The sequence below is a fragment of the Passer domesticus genome, chromosome 10 (genome assembly GCF_036417665.1).
Source record: "Passer domesticus isolate bPasDom1 chromosome 10, bPasDom1.hap1, whole genome shotgun sequence".
NCBI lineage: Eukaryota > Metazoa > Chordata > Aves > Passeriformes > Passeridae > Passer > Passer domesticus.
In genome coordinates this window covers 23,402,854-23,426,041 of record NC_087483.1, presented here as the reverse complement: position 1 = coordinate 23,426,041, position 23,188 = coordinate 23,402,854, and the positions used below count along the sequence as shown (strand labels likewise).

The following is a 23,188-nucleotide window of genomic DNA, read 5'->3' as shown; positions in this document are numbered from 1 at the left end:
GTTTCTTTGAAGAAAATAAGACAGACATGGGGAAGTGCAAAAAGCCATTTTTTTAAACATACTGTCTGCTTTTTAAGTCAAGAGAACATGTACTGTCAGGAAGAAAATTTCAATGTTCTTCCTCTCCACTGTTGTCTGTATGACCACTATCAAGAACTTTAATTACTTATTTCCAGAAACAAGAACTACTACTGACTGGATGTCAAGAATCATAAAGACCTCACATTTACAAGTGAATAGTGTTTTCACACCTCCTTTCACTTTTTTCATTCAAATGTTGGAAAAAGATGTTCTAGAATCACATTTTTATACTGTATTAATATATATTTTAAAATATAATATTTTTATATTGCTAATTTTATTAACAGACTCTAGTGTAATGTTTATCTACAAAAGCTGAATGCCATGTCAACCAAAAATGAACCTGTGTTGGAGTATCTTTTACTGGAAACTAAATGTTGCGCTTCTACAGTTTGATGCTAGCATTCCAAGTGTTTGCACTCCAGCAATGTCATAGTGTAATCCAGTATGCAAAAGAAAAGGCCACCAAAATTATGGCTGGGACATAACTCCTCTCTCTCAGGCACAAAGCTCTCTCTACTTATCATATACAGAAATTGCTAGATGGTATAGTAGAACCAGAAGATACATACAGTTAAATAACAGACTTTATTATTTACAGTATTAGCTCTAATTTTATACTCCTAATTTTTTAATAGAGAAAAGCTTCATGAATATACTGTGTAACACTCAACATTAGGGAAAGAACATATTTTAGCCATTTTGAAAATTGGTGGCCCTATTTAAGACCTAAAGTTCTTGTTCTTCTTATTATTCCACATGACTGATTCAAACCTTATCAATAAAGTTTTAGGATTGACTGGATTTTCCTTTCTGATCATGCTTTACTGAAACTAAGGGAGTGGAGAAACCTTCATACTATTATTTATATATGCTAATTCTAAGGCCTTGCAAGGAAAATATATAAATCTTGAGAAATCAACTTTAAGTTCTAAAAACACTTCCAGTGGTCCAACCATTTGTACGAACACACATAAACCCCAAGGACAAAGCATACAGTCATGGAAGAGGGATTATTTTTGATTCTGTAAAGATGTATTAAAAAAAAACAAACAGTACTTCGTTATAATTATTTGCTTTGTAGAAAATTAGAAAATAATTCAGGAACTTATTTAATATTTTAATTTGGAAATGGTTATGACACTTTCTTCCAGCAGCAGCTTCTCCTCAATGTCTGACACCCCCATCAATACACTACGCCTGCAAAGTGAACTTCTAAGTGTCCCACCAGCACCACACGAATTTGATGCCATGGCAAACTGCTGAAAGGGCAAAACACAGAAGTCTGACACTCAAACAACATTAGATCTTTTTACCTGCAAAAAAATATTTCGTAGTTCAGCAGGATCCGCTCTTTTGGTCGAATGCACCTGTAAACACAAGCAAATGAGTGCTTCGCTTAGCCGGGCTGCTGCCAGAGCGCAGACACAGCCCGCCGCAGGCGGCAATACGGGCTCCGCTGTCAGACCCACAGGCCCAACGACCGCGCCGCGCTGCCGCGGGACGCCACGGGGCTCCGCGCCGGTGACAGCGCTCAGCACCGGGCTGTCTGCGAGCGGCGCGGCGCCCCGGCCCCACAGACCGACCACCGCCGCCCCCGGGACCCCGGCCCGCGCCCCCCGGGGCACTTCGGCGGGCGGAGGCAGCGCGGGCTGCGCTGCCGCTCCCCCAGGGCCGCCCCGCCATCGCCGCCCCCGCCGCGCCGTTCCCCCGCGGGAATCCCGCAGCAGCGGCGGCCGCTTCCCCCCGCCTGCCCCCGGCCCCGCGCGGGATCCGCCCGGCTCCTCCTGCCACTAGCGGCGGAGCGGGAGAGTCACCTTGACCGCCATGCTGCGCCCGCCGAGGAGGAGGAGGAGCCAGCCGCCCGCCGCGCCGCCGCAGCAGCCGCGCCTCGGGGCTGCGCTGAGGGGCGAGCGCCCTGCCCTGCCCTGCCCCGCCCTGCCCCGCCAGGGCCGTGAGGGGCCGTGCCGGGGGCCTGCTGGAAGCGCCTCCGCAGTGCAAAACGGAGCCTCTTCAAATGCTGCTGAATCTCATTTCCGGCGTAACAGATGCAGCCGTGCCCCTGAGGTCAGCAGAGGTGTGTGTACCTGTTGGTTTCAAGTGCCGAAACTGTTCACAGACCGAGGTTATGGCAGATCGGCTGCAAGTCGGATGCAGCTCCGTATTTCAAACATAGAACCAGAGGCTCAAAATCTGGCTGGAATGCAATAACTTATGACAGGGTCTTATAATCCTTTATCAGCAGAGAACATATATGTGTTATACTGCAAAATGAAAGGCACGCAGGCCAAAGCCTTAAGGAAGGGAAGGTTTATACTTTATTCCAGCAGTTCAATCACAGTGCTTATAAAACCTGACTTAAATAATACTGTGTATTTTGTCTTGCTGTGCTATTTCGAAGGCCTAACAAAGTGTATTTTATCTGGTACTACTCAAATAACACAGTGAGATATTAAAATACAATACTACAACTGGTAGCTTATAATGGTGGTCATGAAACAATGACTCAAGTTTAAAACAACTTTTCTCTGGTGAACTTTTTTTAGTTATATGTCGTCAAAAACTTTCTGCATATAACTTAAGAGTTCATATACTACATATATGCCTATGTCCCAGCTGACAGCAGGAACAGTTTTGCTAGAAATCTGCCCATTTGATAAGGATCTGACCACCCCAGCACCTTGTTCAACAATTCCATATATATACATGCTAGCTGCAGTGCCATGGTTTACGCCTAGCCAGCAGCCAGGACCCACACGGTCACTCACTTGTTCCCCCACCAGCAGGACTGGTGAGAGAAATGGAAGGATAAGAAGTAGATAAACCCATGGGATGAGATACAAACAGTTTAATAGGAAAAGCAAAAGCCACACATACAAGCAAAGCAAAAACAGGAATTCATTCACTGCTTCCCATGGGTAGGAAGGTGTTCAGCCATCTGCAGGAGAGCAGGGCTTCATCACCTGTAGTAGTTACCTTGGAAGACAAACATCATCATCCCAAACATCCCTTCCCTTCTTCTCCTCACCTTATATACTGACCATGATGCCATCTGGTCAAAAATATCCCTTTGTCACTTGGGGACACCTGTCCCAGCTGTGTCTCTTCCCAACCTTTCATTCAGCCCCAATATCCTTACCAGCATGGCAGTACAAAAAGCAGCAAATGCCTTGGCTCACTGTAAGCCCTGCTCAGCAATAACAGAAACATCTCTGTGTTATCCACGCTGTGTTTGGCACAGAATCACAGAATAAGCTGAGCTGGAAGGGACCCTCAAAGACAGAACTCACTACCCCCACACTGTGAATAGTAATTCTACCCCAGGCCAAACCAGCACAGCAAGTACCGGTGTGCATCAAAAGCCAGGCCTTTGAAGGAAAATGGCAGAAATCCCCACGGTCCTTCCCGCAGCAGCTGCAGCAAGCGGTTCGGCATAGAGCGTTTTGTTTTTTACTAATGACAAAGCCCCGGTTGTTCGCTCGGCCACAGCGGAACTGCAGCAATGAGCAGCGAGGCCCGAGCGTGAAGGAGGAGCGGAGGCGGCACCGGGACAGGCGGCTGCCGGGCCAGGGGAGCGCTGGGGCCGCTCAGGGCCGGCGGCACCGCGGAGAGCCGCCCGCGCAGCCGCCGCCCCTGAGGGTGCGAGCACCACCGCGCAGGCGCGTTCTGGCGGGGCGGGACAGGGCCGGCCACGCGAGCCAGCGCGAGGCTCGAGGCAGCGCTGGGCATGCGCACGGCCATTGGCTCCCCGCCGCGTTTCGGCGGGCGGAAGCGGAAGCGTGTGCGCGCGCTGGCATTTCCGGCGGGCGGGCGCGCGGGTTGATTCGCTGCGCGCTGGGCTCGGACATGGCGGGTGAGTCCGGCCCGGGAGCGGGGCAGGGGCGCGGTGCAGGGGCGCGGTGCAGGGGCGCGGGGCAAGGGAGCGGCAGCTCGGGAGCGGCGCGGGCGGGTGAAGACGGAGCGCGGGCGGGCGGGGAAGCGGCTGTGAGGAAGGGCAGCCTCTGCCGCCCGGCTGCCGTGGTCCTGCTCCTGCTGTCTTCGGGCTTATGGCTCCCGCGGGCTGCTGGTGTCAAACCAGAGTCCGTGTCCCTGGCCATGAGTTTGCTGGGCAGCAAGTTAAAAACCTGGGCAGCGAGTTAAAAAACCCGAAAGTGTTTGCGTAAAGTTTGCTGCCTGAAGTAACATGTAGGAGAAGTTTGTTATGGTACTTCTGAAATGAAGGAGGGCTGTGTTTGTGAGGCATTTGGAATATACCGGAGGTGAAACGTGTCTTCTGGCCTGGATTAGGCTTTGGAAATTAGATGAAATGCAGTTTATTTACATTTTTGTTTCATATCCGTTCTGGAAGAGTAGTGCTGGCTAAATAATTGCTGGTGGTGTACGTGCCACTGTAGTTCAGTAATAGCAGTTTATGAAAATGACTTAATGCAAGCACTTGAAGTGTCCTGACACGTGTTACTTATAACATGTTATATTGAGCTCTTATTCAGTATAACAATTTATAAGTAACACGTGAAATATGTTTAGTAACTTAGAATACTTAATGTTTTTATAGCAATTACTTTAATTCTCAGAAACTAAAAAGAGATACTTGTGTGTTTTCTATTTCCAGAAGAGTGTGTGAGATAGATCTCTTTATCCTCTGTATTGATATGTTGTGGTATATTGTGGCTTTTCTAATCTTTCTTGTTCAGTGGTTTTGTGTTGTGTGTTTTTTCTTGGTTTATGATGCTTTTTTCTAATATATTTTGAGTAATAATGACAGAGATATTAGATATCTCTTAACTCTTAAACCTTTTTTTTCAGGACTTACTGCTATGGAGAAGAAGCTGGCTGAATACAAGTGTAATACAAATGAGGCAATTCAGCTGAAGCTAGGTAATGCCACTTTTTAATATTGTACAAGTGATACTGAAGTATTCCAGTATCTTCCTGTGAGATATATACATTTGTGTCAGTTTCTCAGTTCTAGTCTGATTACTGATTTGATACTCGTAGATCAAGGAACCTCAATTGTATAGGGTGCCTTGATTTCATTTGTATGCCACTCTCACATGGTTTCTTAACTAGAGTTATCTGACTCTAGTGGAGAGTCAGAACATGAACAGCTGGTGGGGCTTCTGTGGATAAGCAGATGAAAGGTGGTGACTTGGTCGTGCTCTATTCTTTTTATTTTCTCAGTTCGCTTTCCTGAGGATTTGGAGGATGAGAACACAACGTTTAATCCAGAGTACAGCCATCAAGTGTTTGGAGATGAGTAAGTCAAAGTTTCCAGATTAAACTAACAGGTCCCAAAGGGCAAAGTTGTTTCCAAATCATTAAAAACCAAAAAAAATTGCTGATAGTGAGTGTAAGGTGAGAAGTGGTGGGCTGGTGCTGCTGCTAGGTTTGCTGGTACAGGCCAGGGTGTCCTGGCCTTCGTGGCCACCTGGGCACAGGCTGACTCATGTTCAGCCACTTGTCCCATGCAACCCCAGCTCCTTTTCCAGCTGCTCTTCCCCAAGCCTGTCACTTGCTGTAAGCCAAGTCCAGCAGATCAGCACTCCTGTCCAGCCTGGTGTTGACTGCAGCCTGACTTAGGGAGCACTCAGATCACTGCTGAAGACATGAAATGGGACTGTCCCCAGCACAGCCCTGGGGAGCACCACAGGGGAACAGCTGTCAGGTGCATTTGACTGCGTTCCCCACACTTGGGGAATGGCCATCCTTGGCATGGCCATCCACACAGTGATGAGTGCACCATGAGCAGCCAGGTTCTCCAGAAGAATGCTGGTATCAAAGCCTTTCCTAAAGTCTAGGTAGAAAAGTATTGTCTATTCTATTTTGAGTATGCTGAATTAATTAGTGCTGAAGTGTCATTTATTATTTTCAGTAGAGTATTTTCATTCAACAATCTGGCCATAGATAAAAAGAAAAAATCCACCACCAAAAAACAAAACAAACAAAAAAACCCAAACAAACCTAAGGAGAATCCACCTCCATGTTTCTGCGGACTTCTTTAAGTAGTTGTGTTTCTTAATTTCAATTTCCTTTTGAAAGCATTCTAAGTACTTCACTTCGAATGAGCTACCCAAATTAAATGTAATAAATTAGTTACACTAATAGACATCTACTGCAGCTATCATTGACAATAATTATATTCTCTGTTCTTCATAAGAGTATAGAATTTGTGTTCAGGCAGCTCGTATTTTCAAACTGTAAAAAGGTTTTTGTATTCTCTACTTCTTTTTGCATGTACTAATTTCTGATTAGATTGGATAACTAAACAGAAACTGTCAACTAAGAACTCCACAAATTGCTGCACCTGGTTGTCTGTGCTTTGTACGTTACAGAGCGAAGTACTTTACTCCAAAGTATTGTTCTACGCTGCAAAGTAATTTTTAATAAATGTTAGCAATCAATTAATGTAAATAACTGTTAATGAGTTAAAGGTGTTGAAAAAGCATAAACACTGTATGAACTGTTTCAGGTGTTCTCTCCTGAGCTGTCACAGCACGGACACAGGCACTGCCTTACTGAGTTCAGAATATTTCCACTAGAGGAGTGAAATAACAGAAGCAGTGTGAGGCATTATCTCTGTCCTATAGCACACATCCAGTTTGGTTCCCTTTTCCTGTTTGGAAGCTTACCTTACCAGGAAAGTTTATGTGAATGTCACATGGAATGAAGCCACTGTGATGTGAATGTTTGGTTTCGTATCGAGTTCCTGGCTGTTATTTTCTCCTTTCTCAGTGAAGTTGCTTTTGGCTACAAGGGACTCAAGATCCTCTTGTATTACATTGCTGGAAACCTGTCAACGCTCTTCCGCATTGAATACACATCAAGAGTAAATGAGAAGTTTGACTGTGTGGAGGTGAGTGCAGGTTTGCTTTTGTCTTTAACAGAACATTGAGAAGGTTTACTTCAGTTCTAGGTGTAGTTCTTGCCCACCTAGATATGGTTTAAATTAAAAGCAAAAAAATAAAGCTTCCATTTGCTAAGCTAGTAAGCTTTGAACTTCATTTCCCATTCCCTGACGACAGTGCAATCAAAATTGTGTCAAACAGAACACCCAGGTGTGAGGTGGTGATGCCAAAGCCAGTTGCACAAAGGAAACCTCAACTTGGCAAGTCTATATTTTCATATTAACTGTGACCAGGAGGAGGACTAGTATTGGTGGGGCTAATGATGGAGAGAATCAGTGAGAAGGAAAAGGCGGTTTATGTGAGAACTTTGAGATGGTGTGCTTGACTGTGTCTCTCTAGACATGGAGAACAGGTAGGGAAGAGATTATAAACTTTGTATGGGCATCATGTATGCTTTACATCTTTCTTAAAGGAATGTGGTAATGCAATTTCTGCAGGGTTTTTGTTTGGTTGTTTCTTCTTTTTCATGCAGGTTTTCTGAGCTTATAAAATGCTTGTCGAATAGCTGTTTTATTTTTTTCCTCTCCTGCTGTCTATATGTTCTCCAAATATGACTTCAGACTGCATTTAAGTTACTACTTTCAAATTCGTTGGAGTTTATTTAAATAATTTCAAGGAAAGGCGTATTGTAAAAGGAGAAATACATTGTAATTACTTCATTAAAATGATTTTAAAGATTTGTCCTTCCTTGTTTTGAAAGTGTATTAGAATATACTCAGTTCAAGAGGCTAAGTTCCTGGACATGTCTGAAATATTTGGAGGCTAGAGCAACATGTCTTAGGAGTAAAAAGTCGTGCTATTCAATCTTAATGATTTTTTGGAAATAAGGGAAAAAAGGAAAGGCTGTTGGCCATATAGTAAACATATTAAAATCAAATTGGACAATCTTACAGTGCTATAATTTCAAAATAGAGCAGGAATCTGCCCCATAGCACCTTGTTCCTTCATCTGTTTTCTGTACAAATGACAAACCCAGTTTACTTCTCTGGAGGTCTAAACAAGGTCTGTCTTGCCCTATGCAAGCTGCAATTTTTTGATTGATCAAAATGGTTGCTTTTTTTCAAGGCCTGTTTCCTATACTGAATTATTCCTCCAATTCCTTTAAGGACTGGGATGGGCACAAAAAAGATCTTTCTGAGCAGCACTTGTGTTAGCTTTCCAGAGCATTTACGTGCCTTGACTGAAGGGGAAGAACGTGTTTGTTTACCCTGTGCTTCCCTTAATTTTACTAGTACTGTACAGTCAAATAAGCTGCTTATATGCATATGTATATATATATGTAGGAAAAAATACAGAGCTGTAGTCAGTCTTCTGCACTTGTATTTGCTGTCAGTTTATCCACCCTCAGATAACGCATTTGCAGAGGTTAAACCATAAGCTGTCATTACAGCAGAATGTTGATTTGAATGCATATTAACATTTATTTTTCTAAGTTAACTATTTGCTGCTCTCTCCTCCTTGATGATAATTATACTAAGTGCAGACTATCTGCCACACATGACGGATAATCCTGTGCTGTGAATAGATGGCATTTAGGAAAGGACAGCAGGTTCTGCCTTTACCATAACTGGTTATAAGCAAGTTGGTATCAATGCTCCACAAAGTTATTCACAGCTGAGGATTTTGTACCCAAATACCCATCCAAGCTCATTCAACAGCAATTGGTTTTATTCTGTAATATTGACTTTGGTTTCATTATTGCTAAAGCAGCTGCTGCTATCCCTGTTAGGGACTAACAGAAATGTTCATCCCAATACCACTATTTTTTTCCAAGATCTTTTTGAACATAAGGAAGAGATACAATCCTGAAATGTCAAAAGGCAGAACTCCAGTCATATTTATGCATCTTAACATAGTTTAGATCCATCTTTAAGGAAATTATATTATTGGGGAAGCCTCAGCAAATTATGATCATGTTTTGAACAGAAGCTGGCACTTCATTTAGTGAAAGTAGATGAAATTTATCCCTTGAATGACATTAATTCTTTCAAATAACTGAAGAGAAACTGCTTTCTTCTAGTGTAAATATTAATAGCAATGGCCCCTGAATTGCTTGCTGCTTTGGGATTTGCAGCTGTTCCAGTATCTACCTTTTTTCTACATTTTATGATGGGATAGGGGTAACGTATTTCACTAAAGTCTATATCTTCCTGTGAGTCTGATGTGTGCATTTGCTTTATACAAAAGTTAATTAAAAAGTATTGTTTCAGTATTTGGCACTTTTATAATGTAACACTGCTGATCACTCCATTTCTCGCCTCTGAAGTATGTGCATACAATTTTTAGAGAAATTAATCTCTCAAATATGCTTCTATAGTTATTTTAAATTAAGTCACTTTAAAACAGCATCTACATGTTATGCAAATGTCATGGCTGCCTATTAGTACCAGAATAATCTCTAAATTAAAATTACTTAGAGTCAAATGTGATGTACAAAGAGACATTACCCACTTAAGCATTCCTACTACAAATCAAGTGTAGTTACAAGCTTATACCAGATTTCCTGTCATCACCTCACATGATTCTGATTGTGAAGGTGGTACATTACAGGCAGCACTTCCATGGACCATAAGCTTAACAACGGCTGGCTGGCTTAATTCAGATCTTTGCATGCTTCATTATCATTTGCTTTGCCTATGTTAAACATTGCTGTAGTAGTCAACAGGATTGTTTTTCTAAAGAGAAATTTGTGTGCATCCATTCCAGTTTGTAAGATATGAGTGTCTTGCTCTGATAAAAAAAAAATATTAGCCTTTCACCAATATCAAAGATAGGCACAAGGGAAGGCAGTAAACACATTTTGGTAGCTCCTTGGATTATGGGCACCTCAGAGAGAAGTGCTTGAAAAGGATGTACTAAGTAATGAATTCCATTTAAAAGTATAGGTTTTCGTGAAAGAAATTATTTTTTATGCAGTTGATATATTGATATTCCAAGGTTTCAGAAAATTGAAAATTACATGGCTTAAACTTCTCCCACTGCTCAGACTGAGGATTCTGGGATTTGCTCTGTAAGTAGGAGAGCTCCTGTTAGCCCTAAAAGTATCTGAAGACTGTGTTTTCTTGTGTCAGACCCCATTCCAAGGGGAGAGAATTTTTAGGAGGCAATAGGTGAAGATATGTTGTAGTCATGTAGAATCAAGAAGTATCATCTAGTGCTTCATTTGCTAAGTCTCTGGCATATTTTAGTTCTTTCTGCTGTATTGAAAACAAGACTTTTCTGGTGGCAGCCAGTGATGGATGTGCTACCTTACGCTTGTGCAGGTCACAGTGTGGATTCCTTCTTACCTCTAATGAAGAAACTTAGAAGTGTGGGGGGAAGCAAAAATTACTTAAATATTATGTGTATAGTACTTCCTACTGTATATTCACCCTTTGTAGATGTTGTCCACATGTCATCTGAGTTATTGTACTGTTGCTTGGAAATACTGTTTTAATTCTAGATTATTTTTGCATGCTTATTCAGCTGTATGAAATGCAAATTGCTACAGATTCTTAGTTGTCATTTCTTACAGCTCTGTCAGTAGTGCAGAAGTAAGAGCTGTGTAAACAATGCATTTGCACAATTTTTAAAAAGGCATTTCTAAATTGTGTTCCATATAAATATGTTTTTTAATGTAATTCTTGATTTGGAGGAAGTGGCTGGTTTTGTGTAATCCCAGTTAAATCAACAAGTGCAAAGAAAAATTATTTTAGCTAATATTGGTTTATGGAGAATAGTGAAGGCACCAACAAATTATCTTTGTTTTGAGAATGAAATGAGTGTAAAGACTGTACACGTTTTTACGGAGTTCTTACACCAAGTACTGTAGAGTTGTATGTTAACTGCTTAATAGCTCTCTCCGAATATAAATATAAATGTTGGTAGTACCAAACCATTAAGAATAAAACTTGTTTGTGCTGAACTAAGTCTATCTTTCTCTACACTCAAAATGTAACTGAATGATAAAGTGCTATTCATTTGCAGGTGCATTGCTTCTGCTTAAGGGCCCATGGTTGAAAGAACAGGAATTAGTAGCATGTTGTATTAGCCTTTTGTAGTGTATTTTGTTCTAAGCATCTTAATTTCCCTGTTTTGAATGCTAAGTAGCAAGAGTCTTGGTTTTGAACTAATACCCATCATGCATGTAAACGGTGTGAAAGAGCTGCTTAGTAAGTTAACACAAAGTGTTCTTGTGTCCGCCCTTGTGGAAATAGATACAATACAAACATTACAGCTGAACTCACGGCAAACTCCATTAAGTAAAAACCTGGATTCATTGTCCAGGGGAAAGTTTGAATTGAATGTAAGCTCATTTTGTTGAATGTAATGTCAGGCTTTTAGGGGTTGTATTGAGGAGTATGGTTTTGTTAAGTTGAGACCAATTCATTAAGTTTTATTGCCTGGTGAGAAGCAGTAATACGTTATTGTGAAGCTTCATCAAATATTCATGGTTAAAAAGAAGTAGTAAATGTATTCAATCAAGTGGTCTTTTGGGGGTCTGAAAAGGATTATGAAGTCTGCTCAGCTGATAGTCTCTAACTCTGGCTATCTGAAAAGAGTAATCTCTGAATTAAATTTTGGTGTCAGAATATTTTGTCTTCCACAGTATGTTAGACTACAGGTCAGATTTGCTGACAGTATTCATAAGTTGTACTATTTTATGTCAAACTTTGTTTTCAAAACTTTCTTTTATTAGAATGCAGGATGTGGTTGTCTGAGTTTGTACTGTTTTGCAGCTGATTCTATAGACAGGCATTTCAAGCAGGGGGCCGTAAGAATGGCAGAGTGTGCTAGCTGTCACTTTCCTATTTGGGAGCTACCGTTTTTGGTCTTTGTCCCTTTTTCTCTGCTTAGTTCTGCATCACCTAATACCTCTTGTAAGCTGCTTGTTTGGGAGCCTGAGTTCTGCAAGGCTGTGTCGCATACCATAGTCTTGGTGAATTGCGGTCTTGAAAGTCTTGGCTTTTGAACATGCTGTGCTTACAGAATAGCTACCAATGCTCTTAGTCAAGCTTGAATCAATATAACAATCTCTAAACATAAAAATGTTCATGAACTTAGGCTGTAACCAAGAGCTTTTTGATGCTTAGAAAGGCTGGATTGTGACATTTCTGATCTCATGAGTGCAGCTTCTTTACTTGCTGAAAGATCACTAATGAACAACAAGAATGCTTGCCTTTTCTTTTTTCTCTTTCCTTTTTGGTTTTTTAAATTACTGGTAAATACAGTGTGTCTCATACATTCATTTCTTAAATACAACAGTGACATCAATGCTGTCTTTTTCTAATTTTCCACTGATCCTTCCCCTTTTTGTAATCTCCAGGCAGATGATGTGGAAAGTAAAATTAGAGAAATCATTCCGCCTGGTTTTTGCACAAACACAGATGACTTTGTGTCTCTGCTGGAGAAAGAGGTCAACTTCAAGCCCTTTGGAATGCTGTTACACACATATTCTATCCATAATGAGGAAGCTGGTGAAGATATAACTTATCAGATATACAAGGTATGAAAAATTAAATTAAACTTCTGCTTTTGAGCAACCAAATTCAATTTTATTTTGCAGAGATGCACCTTCTGTAGTGACTCAACTGTAGTGTATAAATACTATAATTTTATCTGTTTGTTAATCATTAACATGCTTTTTTATATTAGAGAATTTAATTAGGTTTTGCATAGATTTTCCTCTTGCATCTGTGATAGGTTTCACCTGACTTCTCCTGGCTTTTTCCCTAGGCTGACATGACATGTCCAGGCTTTCGAGAATATCATGAAAGGCTTCAGACGTTCTTGATGTGGTTTATTGAAACTGCTAGCTTTATTGATGTAGATGATGAAAGATGGAACTACTTTCTAGTGTAAGTACAGTTCTAAAGCAACAGTGGACCTTATTACCTCCACAAAGCCTGCATTTTAATTGTGGCTGGCCAATTATTGGAGCAGTATAATGATATTTTTCCCAGGAAAGAAAAAACATTGTTTATGAGGCTTGAGTTTTCCTCCATTATGCTTTGGGAAAGCTTGAGAATAGAGCTGAATTAAATGCTGTTGTCCGTTAGAGCCCTGAATGTAGGCTTAAACAGTAAAATGAGCTTTGCCTGTGTTTTCTTTTACTTGCCACCTATTCATCTTCATAATAGGCAAGTGCACTGAAGTGCTGTAAAGAGGTCTGATTTATCCAAGTTGCTGCACACCAATTAAGTGAATTGTACATTCAGAACATAGCAGGTGTACCCATTGGGCCCTCACAGAGTAGCTTGCTGACACTGAAAATTCAGTTGGAGAATGGAAAAGAAAATGGACACTGCATGGGAGCGCAACTGTAATTGACCTGCTTGGCTTTCTGTTTTATCTGCAGATTTGAGAAGTATAATAAGGATGGAGCTACGCTCTTTGCGACCGTAGGCTACATGACAGTCTATAATTACTATGTGTACCCAGACAAAACCCGGCCACGTGTAAGGTAATTGGCGGTGTAACTCGTGCCTTGCCTTTTATTTCAGAAGAGGGAACTGCTGAAGTTCCCAATACTTGTTTATAATAGTGTTGATTTGTTTAAAAAAATCCCCATTATTAGCTGTCTATGCACTGATTTTTTTTCATTGTTCGCTTCCTGAAGCGGAGAGAATCTCAAACAAGTTTTGAATATTTAACAATTTTAAGATTTAAAAATTACGTTTTAACATGAAGATTGCACATACCTTAGTCTAAAATGAAATACTATTTTGTTTTTAAGACTTTGCATTATGTTTCCAAAAGCTTGTGTTTGAACTGAAAATGCATTCCTTTGTCTGTAGCCAGATGCTGATCTTGCCGCCATTCCAAGGAGAAGGCCATGGTGCTCAGCTGCTTGAAACAGTTCATAGATACTATATGTCTTCTCCTACAGTACTTGATATAACAGGTTTGTATTAAATTTTTAATAAAGAACTTTACAGGTTGTTAGCCCACAAGCTAACTTTTATGCTCATTTGTGTGAATTTAAAGCCTTTTGAAGATTTAGCTTCTGCTCAGTTCAGGATTAATGGTACCCTGGTTTACAGAAGTGTATATGGTGTAGCTTCTTAAACACTTAACTCAGAGAACAGCACACCAGGCAAATTCAATCCCTAGCATGAACGGATTACCAGCTAATTAACCATTTTATTGTGAGATACACAGCTGAGTTTGCCAAGAGATCAAGCTTTGTCAAATTCTTTGTTCAACTTACCCGTTAGCCAAAACTCAGGCTCGACAGGAGACACAACACACCTAACTAAAATAGCATATTTAATATTAGTGTGCAAGCTGAAATTTCACAGGCAGTAAGAGTTTGTAGAGAACTTGTGCTCTAGGAGCACATATTGCTGGCTGATCCATGATACTAGATGTGTGTGCACAAATACCTAAAACCAGAAGATTGTGGAAATGGCAGATAAAGGGTCCACGTGCATAACAAAACTAACATGGAAAATTGCCACAGGCATGACATCAGTCCTGTGGTTTCAAGTCTAGTATAGGAAGAAATGCAGTTCAAACACATGTTTACCATTCAGTTTTAGATGTAGTCTCATCTTGGTTATAACTAACTCTCTGTTCTAATTAAAACCCAATAAACCACTTGTTTCATAATGCGTTGTTGCTGGATCATTGTAACAAAATAATCCACCTCATCATTTCAGTCCAGTTTGTGGGAGCCTAAAAAAGTATAACTTAGTTCATGCAACAGGAACCCATGTGCATGATGCATTTTTCCTTTTAATAGTACAAACTTTTATGTAGCTTTTATAATTGAGGATGAGTAACGTCTTAGACTGCATAAATCCTATGGCATGTTCATGGCTCAGTGCCTTAAGTGCAGGGCTGTAGCAAACAGTAAATGTGCACTAAAACATTGGTCCATTTTTTTGTGGAATGAAGCAGGAGAAGGCTTGCAATATTCTATATGGTGCTCAGATTATGAAAGTTAAGACTCTTAGAGAAGTATTTGTCCTTTTTGAGGGGGACATTGGATTTGGACTATCTTAATATAGCCAGAATATTTAGTTACATATAAACTAAAATTGTGAAATAAAGCCTTTAACTTTTCTGTAAAGAGGAAATGAATGATTTACTAATTAAAATTACTTCTGAGTTTCATGTTTGCAGCAAATATTTTGTTCTGCTTATACCTTGTCATACCTTGTATGGCAAGCCTTATAAGATTAGGCCACTCATACACAATACATTTTAACCCAACCCAGAAAAACAGTTGGTGGTGCCATAGTTGTGTGGTGCCATATACACTACATGGCAAATGCTTCTATCCCAGTCTTTCTTGGTAGCTTTGTTTTGCTTTTGATCATCCTAAAACTGCTTAACTATTTACAGTGTCCCTCAAAACTAAAGGAAAACACAGCTGGGATGTAAGCTGGTTAGCAATAAACTCCACAATGCCAGCTCCCAGAAAAATGAGTGTTGAAGAGGAAGCATGACCCTGCTACTTGTTTGTAGTGACTTTGTCTAAAGCAAGAAAAAAATAAATATATTCACAATGTTGTACATATTTTCCTTCTGCATTAAATAGCTGCATATGTGCTCATGTTGATCTTAACTGTGGCTACTTCTCCATTTTAGTGTTTTTTTCTATAGCAACAGTTTTGATAGCTATGCTCTCTTTTTAAGTAAAATGGAAGTAACTTGAAACTGTGATCAGCTTTTGCCTAGGTCCTTTCAGCCTTTTAATTTTGGATAATCTTGTCCTTTGGCTTCTTGTACCTTTTCCTGCCTTCCCTGCTAACAGTGACTAACTTCTGCTCAGTGCATATCTTCAACTAGTTTACTTGTATACAAGAGGATATTTTCATTTATCTTGTTCCACATTTTCCCTCTTGTTTGTCTTTTAGTAATTCTACCACTGTCAAATATAGAAAGCTACAAGAAAAAAGGTTTATAGGCTAGTCTTTTCCCAAGGAGTTAAATGCATTTAAACAAGTCCATTTCACAATACATACATACAATATGTACAGCACTGCATACACAAAATATTAGAAATTTCTCTTAATGTGACCTGTTTGTCTACTGTCAAACATCAAAACCTTTGACAACAGTGCTTGCAATTAAGCACAGTTGTTTATATACTGATGAATACTGCATCTGCTTTTGTTTTCCATAGTTCTTTCCAATTACATACCAGAGATGACAAAACAAATAATGCTGATAAGCTTTTTTTATTCTTTCTAGCTGAAGATCCGTCTGAGAACTATGTGAAGCTTAGAGACTTTGTTCTTGTAAAGCTCTGTCAAGATTTGCTTTGCTTTTCCCCAGTAAAGTTAATGCAAGGTTTCAGTCAAGAAATGGTGACGGAAGCTCAACAAAAATTGAAAATAAATAAGGTATTAAATCAGTACAGTTGTAGTTGGATATACTCTTATCAAACTAGTACAATACAATTTAAACTTAACAGAAAGTGTAAGTACCTTTCTCTATTTTGACAATTGTTAAGGATGTATCAGGAGATACATGGCTCATGGTTTTAGATAAATGCCTTTTTTACCTACAAATTCTATTGTAATAGAATTTGACATGGTTTTGATTTCTTTTAAGAATATGCAAGTAAGTGTTGCTTTGGGAATGCAGAATGCTAAAGTGGCGAACAACTTACTAATGCAGCTCTAAACACTTGGAGAATGAAAAAGTTAAATTGAACAATTAAATTTGTTGGCAATCTTGAATTATTAAATTAATTTTTGAGTATGGTAGTGAAATAGCAGAGTTGCTTAATTAAAAATTTGAGTGTGATGTACTGAAGACTTTAAACCTTGAGGGATGGGCAGTGTAAACCATATTCAGATGTGTTCATGAAAATGGTATAGCTTATATAAGGAAACTGCATCTGCAGCCTTCTGTATTTTAAATATGAAAGAATAAATACATTTCATTTGTTTTTTAACAGTATATAAACATGTGGTAGTGTAGCAAACAAGCCACTTTATTTTTGTTGTGTTGTTAAAAAAAATACTTGGTCTTAAATGCAAGTTAAGACTAATATAGTAGCAACATAGTATGACATCAGGGGAGAAAATTTTCTGATCTCATACCAAAAGCACTTCAGTTTTTCCATTTACTGATTAATTTTCTTCCCCAGTAAACAGAAAAGTTTAAATATTGTTGTTTCATTTTCATATTTATAACTTTCAGGGAGCCATTTGAAGGACACTAGATAGATGTGGATTGTTAAAATTAGTGAAGTGGATGCTGCTTGGTATTGCTTCACGTCACTCTAGTTCCAGTCCTTGTCTTTAGAAGTGTTTTTGGACTCTGGCTTCTGGGCTTTCTGCTGTTCACTTACAGCAAGTCCTTGAAGCATCTCTGCGGCTGGTGCAACACTTGAGAGATCAGACACTGGGTGCATGGAAGAAAATGGTTTTTAAGAAAAAAGAAAAATGTTCATTCGCTGAACTCAGGACAGATTTATCCTTGCCCCATTTTCTGATCAGATGAAGAATTACTCTAATAATTCAGTATTTTTGCACTTGCAGTTCTGTTGAGTGACCTCCTTACTCAGATGTGGTTTTTATTCTCCTTTCTGTTTGTTAGCAACACACAAGACGAGTTTATGAAATTCTCCGATTGCGCGCAACAAATATGGGTGATGCAGAACAGTCCAGAAGCTATCGGTTGGATGTTAAAAGAAGACTGATTGGGCCCTATAAGGTGTATATGACTTAAGTACCATTTAATATTTATTTCTAGACTAATTATACTTGATTTTACTTTAATTTCCATAAATGTAGTTGATGCCAATTATGTTGCCAATCAACTACTATTAGTTATGCAGTGTTCAGCTGACATATATACAGATGCAGAGGACATTGGTATGTAGCAGCACTGAAGATCCTGTGTTTGGCTCCTGTCTGTTTCCTGCCCAGTTCCACAGGAGGTTACTATTAAACTTAGGCTATCTAGCTACAAGTGGCATTATGCCCTGGTAAGTTTAAGGAGGGAAAATAGTCAATTTCTCGAAGAGGTTAAAAACATACCTTAAATAGACAAGCAGAAATTTGAAGAGAGGTTAAGTTTACACTGCAGACTAGGTATAGTTTAGATTCCTATTCTAATTGTTTGCTAGGTCTGTTTTCAAGCAAGAAAACAGCTTGCTAGAAGTAATGAAATCATGTCAACATAGGACTAACCCCATGCAGATGGAATATAAAATAATACCAGCAGTAAAATTCAAACAAGTATTAAACATAGTGCCTAGTAATTTTCTTAGTTCCTATTATTTATGCATCCTGGATGTTCAGTGTGGTTGGTCTGTGTTGCATAAACTGACCCTTTGAGATACGGATTTAAAAAATTATATCTTAGTTGTGAATGGCATCAGTCTTTTATCAAGAGTCAAAAAGGCCACAAATAAATCTAGGTATGTTGCTGTAACTAGCATGTTAGCTACTGTTGTCAATTAAGTACTTGCCAAGCACACCAAAATCCTGCATATAAAGGTACACAGAGCATGAGGAGTACCTTGATTAGCTTGAAAACCTTCCTAAAGCAGCATTTACCCTGTTATACCAAATAGTAAAACTTAGCTTGTAGTCACATTGGGCTTACAGGGGCTATTAGTAGAAAGGAGAGGCCAGCACTGATTTACTAAATATTTATCTGATCTGGTGATAACTTCATGTCATGCTGAATGCCAGAACCTTAATCAAAACACGCTCTCTTTCATGTGTATCTTGTCTCATTCACTCAGTGCCAACTACAAATAAGGTGATTTTTCAGCAAATGTTTTTCATTACTATTACATGGTTTCAGTTCCCTCATCACTGAGGTCCTGTAGGCAAAACCCAAAATTTCATAAGCAGCTTCAATTCTAGTGCTTCTAGCAGGTGTTTCCACTTCAGTCTTTGCACACAATAAGTGCATGGATAATGAATGGATTTTGTATTGCTAAATACGCAATATTGCTACTTTAGAACATTGCATTTTTAGTTTTTTGTTATTTCAATGTGAATTCAAAATAATCCTTAAAGCAACTAACTCCTTTTTTGCCCTGATTTTAAATTTTATGTTCTGATATCGTCATCTTGTTCATGGTAGTTCTACCTAGTAAGTAGCTTACTCATACACTCACTTTAAACAATTTCCAATAATTTTTAGCCCCACTGCCATTTTCAAAAAGTTTTCAGAAATATAATGAAACTAACTTTTAATATAGAGAGGGCAATTTTGACGGGGAACCAAACTTCATAAACATATAATCAGGAATATTACTGCATATTCTAATACTCGTGTCATTTTATTATATATAAACTGTTTGATAGCTTCATTTGAACAGTGCTGTACAGATGTAGAATAATTCTAAGTTGATATTACTTTAGTTTAATAAAAATGGTATTCCATCCTAGAATTATTTCCTGGCTAACAGTAGCAGTGAAAAAAACTATATGCAGAAACCTCAGGGGAAAAACATGTAATACATCTATTCCCCTTGAAGTCATTGGGTTAGCAAGGAGGTGGTTGCTAAAGATACTGAGACCTTTATGCATATGGCATGACTAGCTGGGGATGACAGGTGCAGCAGGGTGTGTTGCTCTCTGTATACGTAGTGCTAATAGAGGAAAGAAAAAATTCGGTATATTAGTTAACAGGGCATCACTGCAAGGTAGTTTAAAGGGTGAGCAGCTTGTGAAATTCCAGTTTCACTGTGGCTTCTCCATTTCTGACAAACTGCATTTTATTAGTAGATTGTGCTGGTAGACATAGCTCCTTGGTCATGTCTTTGTTCTTCATGTCATCCCTCTTGGAAGTAGTTATCACTGCTGCAATGCTTTTTGTAATTGTAGTGCTTTGTTTACTACTTGAATATGCTTTTCTGCCCAGCCCAACAGCTTGCTCCCAAAAAATCCTCTTGAAGCTGCCCAGGTAAAATGTTACTGATGGCAGTTTTCAAAATCTTGTGTACCTGGATATGCTTGTAGTATATTTGGAGGGGGGAAATGGATATTGCAACAACTGGTTATCTGAAACATGCAAAGAGAGTTTGCTCTTTAGCAGGAATCTGGAACTTAAAGGTGGCCTAGTGGTACAGTATCAGATGTAGTGGGCGTTTAAAAGCTGGCACCTTTTTTTCAGAGCTAATGTATATAATCTAAACAGACACTCCTGTTAATTAGGCGACTTTGAATTAATTCTAGAATAAAGTTTTGGTTGTTCTACTGACAGAAGCTTGGCCAGAAGATACTCATCTCTATTTTCATTTGGGCAGCTCATTATATGTTTTGAGTACCTTACTAATTTTGACTACACAGAGGTAATGTGAATCTAAAATTTAAACATCTGTGCTGCTTTTCACAGCCTTTCAGCTAGGAAAGGTTTCTTGATTATTGGCCAGAAATGTGCTTGAACACCTCACCAGGACTTAAGTACAGAACCTCTTTTTCTGAACTGAACTTTGCCTATCTGTATCTTTAGGATACTGTAAAAGTTTTTCTGGTCATACTCATTTACACTTCACTCTAGTCTCCACTCCTCCCTCCTGACTCTCAGCATCAATCACAGAATGAAAACAAATACTTCGAGAGATAAGTGTAAAATTAGGGAACAAAAGGACTTTGATTTTGAGACTGTTTGAAATATAATAATTTGGTGGAATTTTGTTGTTTTATTACATTGATTCCATAGGTATTGCAAAGATTTATTTATACGATACCAGGCATACATAATACTTTTTTTTTTTTAAATGAAGTGTTGAATGATATTCTGCTTTTACAAAGCTAGAGAAGACTGAAGAATGAAAAGTACCTGAAGAACTGAATAGTTCAGAAATAGGTATCACCTATATGAAAGTATATCTGGGAAAAGAAAATAGAAAATTATTTTGAGGTGTTTTTAAGAAACAGGTAAAAATCACATGTGACAGAGCAAGGACAACTTATATTCCTCTACAAATATGTTTATGCTTATAAATAATCTTAACTGCTTTTCAGTGCTGTTACTGCTAGTCCCTGGTAACTTGAATTATTTGTAAGAGTTGGTGAAACTTTTTCTGTGTACAAGAGTCTTAAAATTAATTTTTGATGGTCAGTTATAGGGAAATTATTTGGCTGAATAGTCTTATAATGGGACACCAGTGTAATTAATGTTAATGTAGGACTAAATATCGTGGTCAGATTTCTGCAGTCGGGTTTTTTGTGCCATACGTCTTCAGTAGTAGGTGTACTGTTAGACCTAATCTGAAACCATTCCTCCCTTCACTAGCTCATTGGCAATACAGAAACTTTAACACAACAACAAATGTAGTACTAATCAAACATGGTTACTGCTTCTCTTGGGATTAGGGACGTCTTAAAGAACTAGATACTGAAATAGAATAAATTTCAATGAAACACTGTAATGAAATACCATGTTCTTGATAATTACTGGCTGTGTTCAAACTACTGTTTGTTTGATTGCTTAGAAAAAACAGAGAGAACTTGCCAAGATGAGAAGGTGTCTAAGACCAGAGGAGATGACTAATCAGTTGAACCAAATAGACCTAAACTTGCAACGTGAACAGTTAGAAGAGAGCTTCCAACAACTTGTTTCAGATTACCGAAGAGTCCTAGAACGACTTGCACAAGCATGAGGATCCTACTTGTACAGGAGACTTGCAGATATCTATACAGTGTTGTAAAACACTTCCTTAATTGCCACTTAACTGCAAAAAATCTCATGTGACGTTTTAATCACATTAAAGGTGACTTGTGTTCCTGTGCATTTTGAATATTTTCTATTTTTGTGTTGTAGATTATAAAATGTTATACTTTAGGTTTTGGGGCACTTGATGAAATAAAAAATGTAGATTCTCAGATACAGTGTTACTTCAATTGTATGAATTTTCTTTTACCCTTTTGTATTGATCAAGACTTAATAGATACTTGAATAGCAATTTAATATATAAATCTAAGCAATCTCAAATTTCTCCTAAGTTGATTCTCCTCAGGCTGTTCTCTGTGGATCGTATTGTACAGTGTAAGGCCTGTGCAGGTTTAATGTCATGAACAGGTGACAAGGTTGGTTCTGTGATCTCTCGGGTGTTTCCTGTGTACAGACTCTTTATGCTTTGGTAAAAGTGGATCCTGCTGCTGAAAGCAAACAGACCCATTCTGTTTAAGCCTCTAAAGTGCCTCAAGGACATTCTTCTTCAAACCCCCAAGTTTTCAGGTTATTGATTTTTCAGGAAGAAACCTCACAGCTGGGGAACCAGCCAAGTCTTTGTGAAGACTCCAAAAACCCTTCTACTAGTGAAAGAAACATAAATCTGTAGGAAGCAACTTCCTTTGTATAGTTCCTTGATTGTGTTCTGCTATCCATTACTTCTCAGACCTGAGGTTAGTTCGTTAATATCTTGTCTGTCCTCCCTCAAAGGAATTAATTTTTGTTACCTTTTCTGGTAGTTCAGGCTTTAGAGGATTTAATCTGAAAAAGAAATTTATTAACCATGTTTGATGGTCCTAGTGGAATTCAGGTCTAGCTTTCAAAACTGGAGCTTGTAGGTTGACAGTTCTCCACTATCTGATGTGATGTGGAGGAAGTGAAATAATTTTTGCATGTTTTGAATCTGTGGGATTTTTTTGTATTTTCTATTAAATGATTTTTAGAAATTTTAATTCCAAATTAAGGTATCTTGGATGAAAGATGTACGATACATCTTTCATCTACTGTAGTATCCAAATCTATTAATCAGTAATAACAATTGTTAAAAGACCTTTCCTGGTAGTAATACAAAGGCTGAGGTTAAGTTGGGGAACTTGGGGTTTGGTTTTTTTTCTGTGGATGGTTTTGGTTTTGTTTTTTTTTGAACACGTTCAGATCTTGGTGATAAGTCAGAAGTGGGAAAGCTGAACTGAAGAATTGTGCTTAAATTTGGTTCCTGTGTAGAGGTCCAGGATACTTCTGGTACTTCTGGGGCAGCCTGCACTAACACTCCATGACTTAAGCCATTGAAGAAACTGTAGGACTGACAAGAAGAAACACTGCCTAATGGGTTGTTTGCCCACTTAGAAATTACTGAGCCAAAAAGCACAAAATTGCTTTCGTTAATCACAATTTCCTTTTGCTATTCATAAATAGTGAAACTTCTCTCACACAGTGACAAGGGCAGATTCATTTTTTCACAACATATTTTTGGTTTTGTCTTTACATTGACATAGTTGAAAGAGTTTGAATTAGTGCTTCCAGTTCCTTCAGTGGTTTCTCATTCCAGTATGGTCTTGGGAACA

At 38.9% G+C, this 23,188-nt stretch overlaps 2 protein-coding genes across 10 annotated transcripts in view; one reads left to right on the top strand and one right to left on the bottom strand.

Annotated features, from left to right (window-relative positions):
• The window catches only part of SLC25A12 (solute carrier family 25 member 12), a 45,220-nt gene extending 43,217 nt beyond the window's left edge, over positions 1–2,003 (bottom strand). The window contains exons 1-2 of the mRNA XM_064434458.1: positions 1,899–2,003; positions 1,398–1,451 (exon numbers count right to left, since the gene is read on the bottom strand). Coding sequence (XP_064290528.1) covers positions 1,398–1,451; positions 1,899–1,910 — 66 coding nt within the window. The 5' untranslated portion in view covers positions 1,911–2,003. The remainder of the gene's footprint in view (positions 1–1,397; positions 1,452–1,898) is intronic.
• A 130-nt stretch (positions 2,004–2,133) lies between these two features.
• Positions 2,134–21,777, top strand: HAT1 (histone acetyltransferase 1). 9 transcript variants are annotated; one of them, XM_064434460.1, is made up of 11 exons: positions 2,134–2,158; positions 4,888–4,959; positions 5,263–5,338; positions 6,814–6,934; positions 12,292–12,471; positions 12,702–12,823; positions 13,324–13,428; positions 13,763–13,869; positions 16,167–16,318; positions 17,523–17,639; positions 21,385–21,777. In XM_064434460.1, exons 2-11 carry the CDS (start codon positions 4,899–4,901, stop codon positions 21,550–21,552), a joined length of 1,209 nt encoding a protein of 402 aa, XP_064290530.1. In that variant the 5' UTR covers positions 2,134–2,158; positions 4,888–4,898; the 3' UTR covers positions 21,553–21,777. The 9 variants fall into 9 exon arrangements, with proteins under 9 accessions (XP_064290530.1, XP_064290531.1, XP_064290536.1 ...); XM_064434461.1 differs by lacking the exon at positions 2,134–2,158 and adding an exon at positions 3,846–3,934; XM_064434466.1 differs by lacking the exon at positions 2,134–2,158 and adding an exon at positions 3,865–3,934 and having other exon boundaries at positions 6,819–6,934.
• The last annotated feature ends 1,411 nt before the right edge of the window (positions 21,778–23,188 follow it).

Excerpts from the sequence above, each read along its gene's own strand:
- HAT1 (XM_064434461.1), top strand. Across the intron at positions 4,960-5,262 it reads GGCAATTCAGCTGAAGCTAG|TTCGCTTTCCTGAGGATTTG; the intron begins GTAATGCCACTT and ends TTATTTTCTCAG. Across the intron at positions 13,870-16,166 it reads TACAGTACTTGATATAACAG|CTGAAGATCCGTCTGAGAAC; the intron begins GTTTGTATTAAA and ends TATTCTTTCTAG.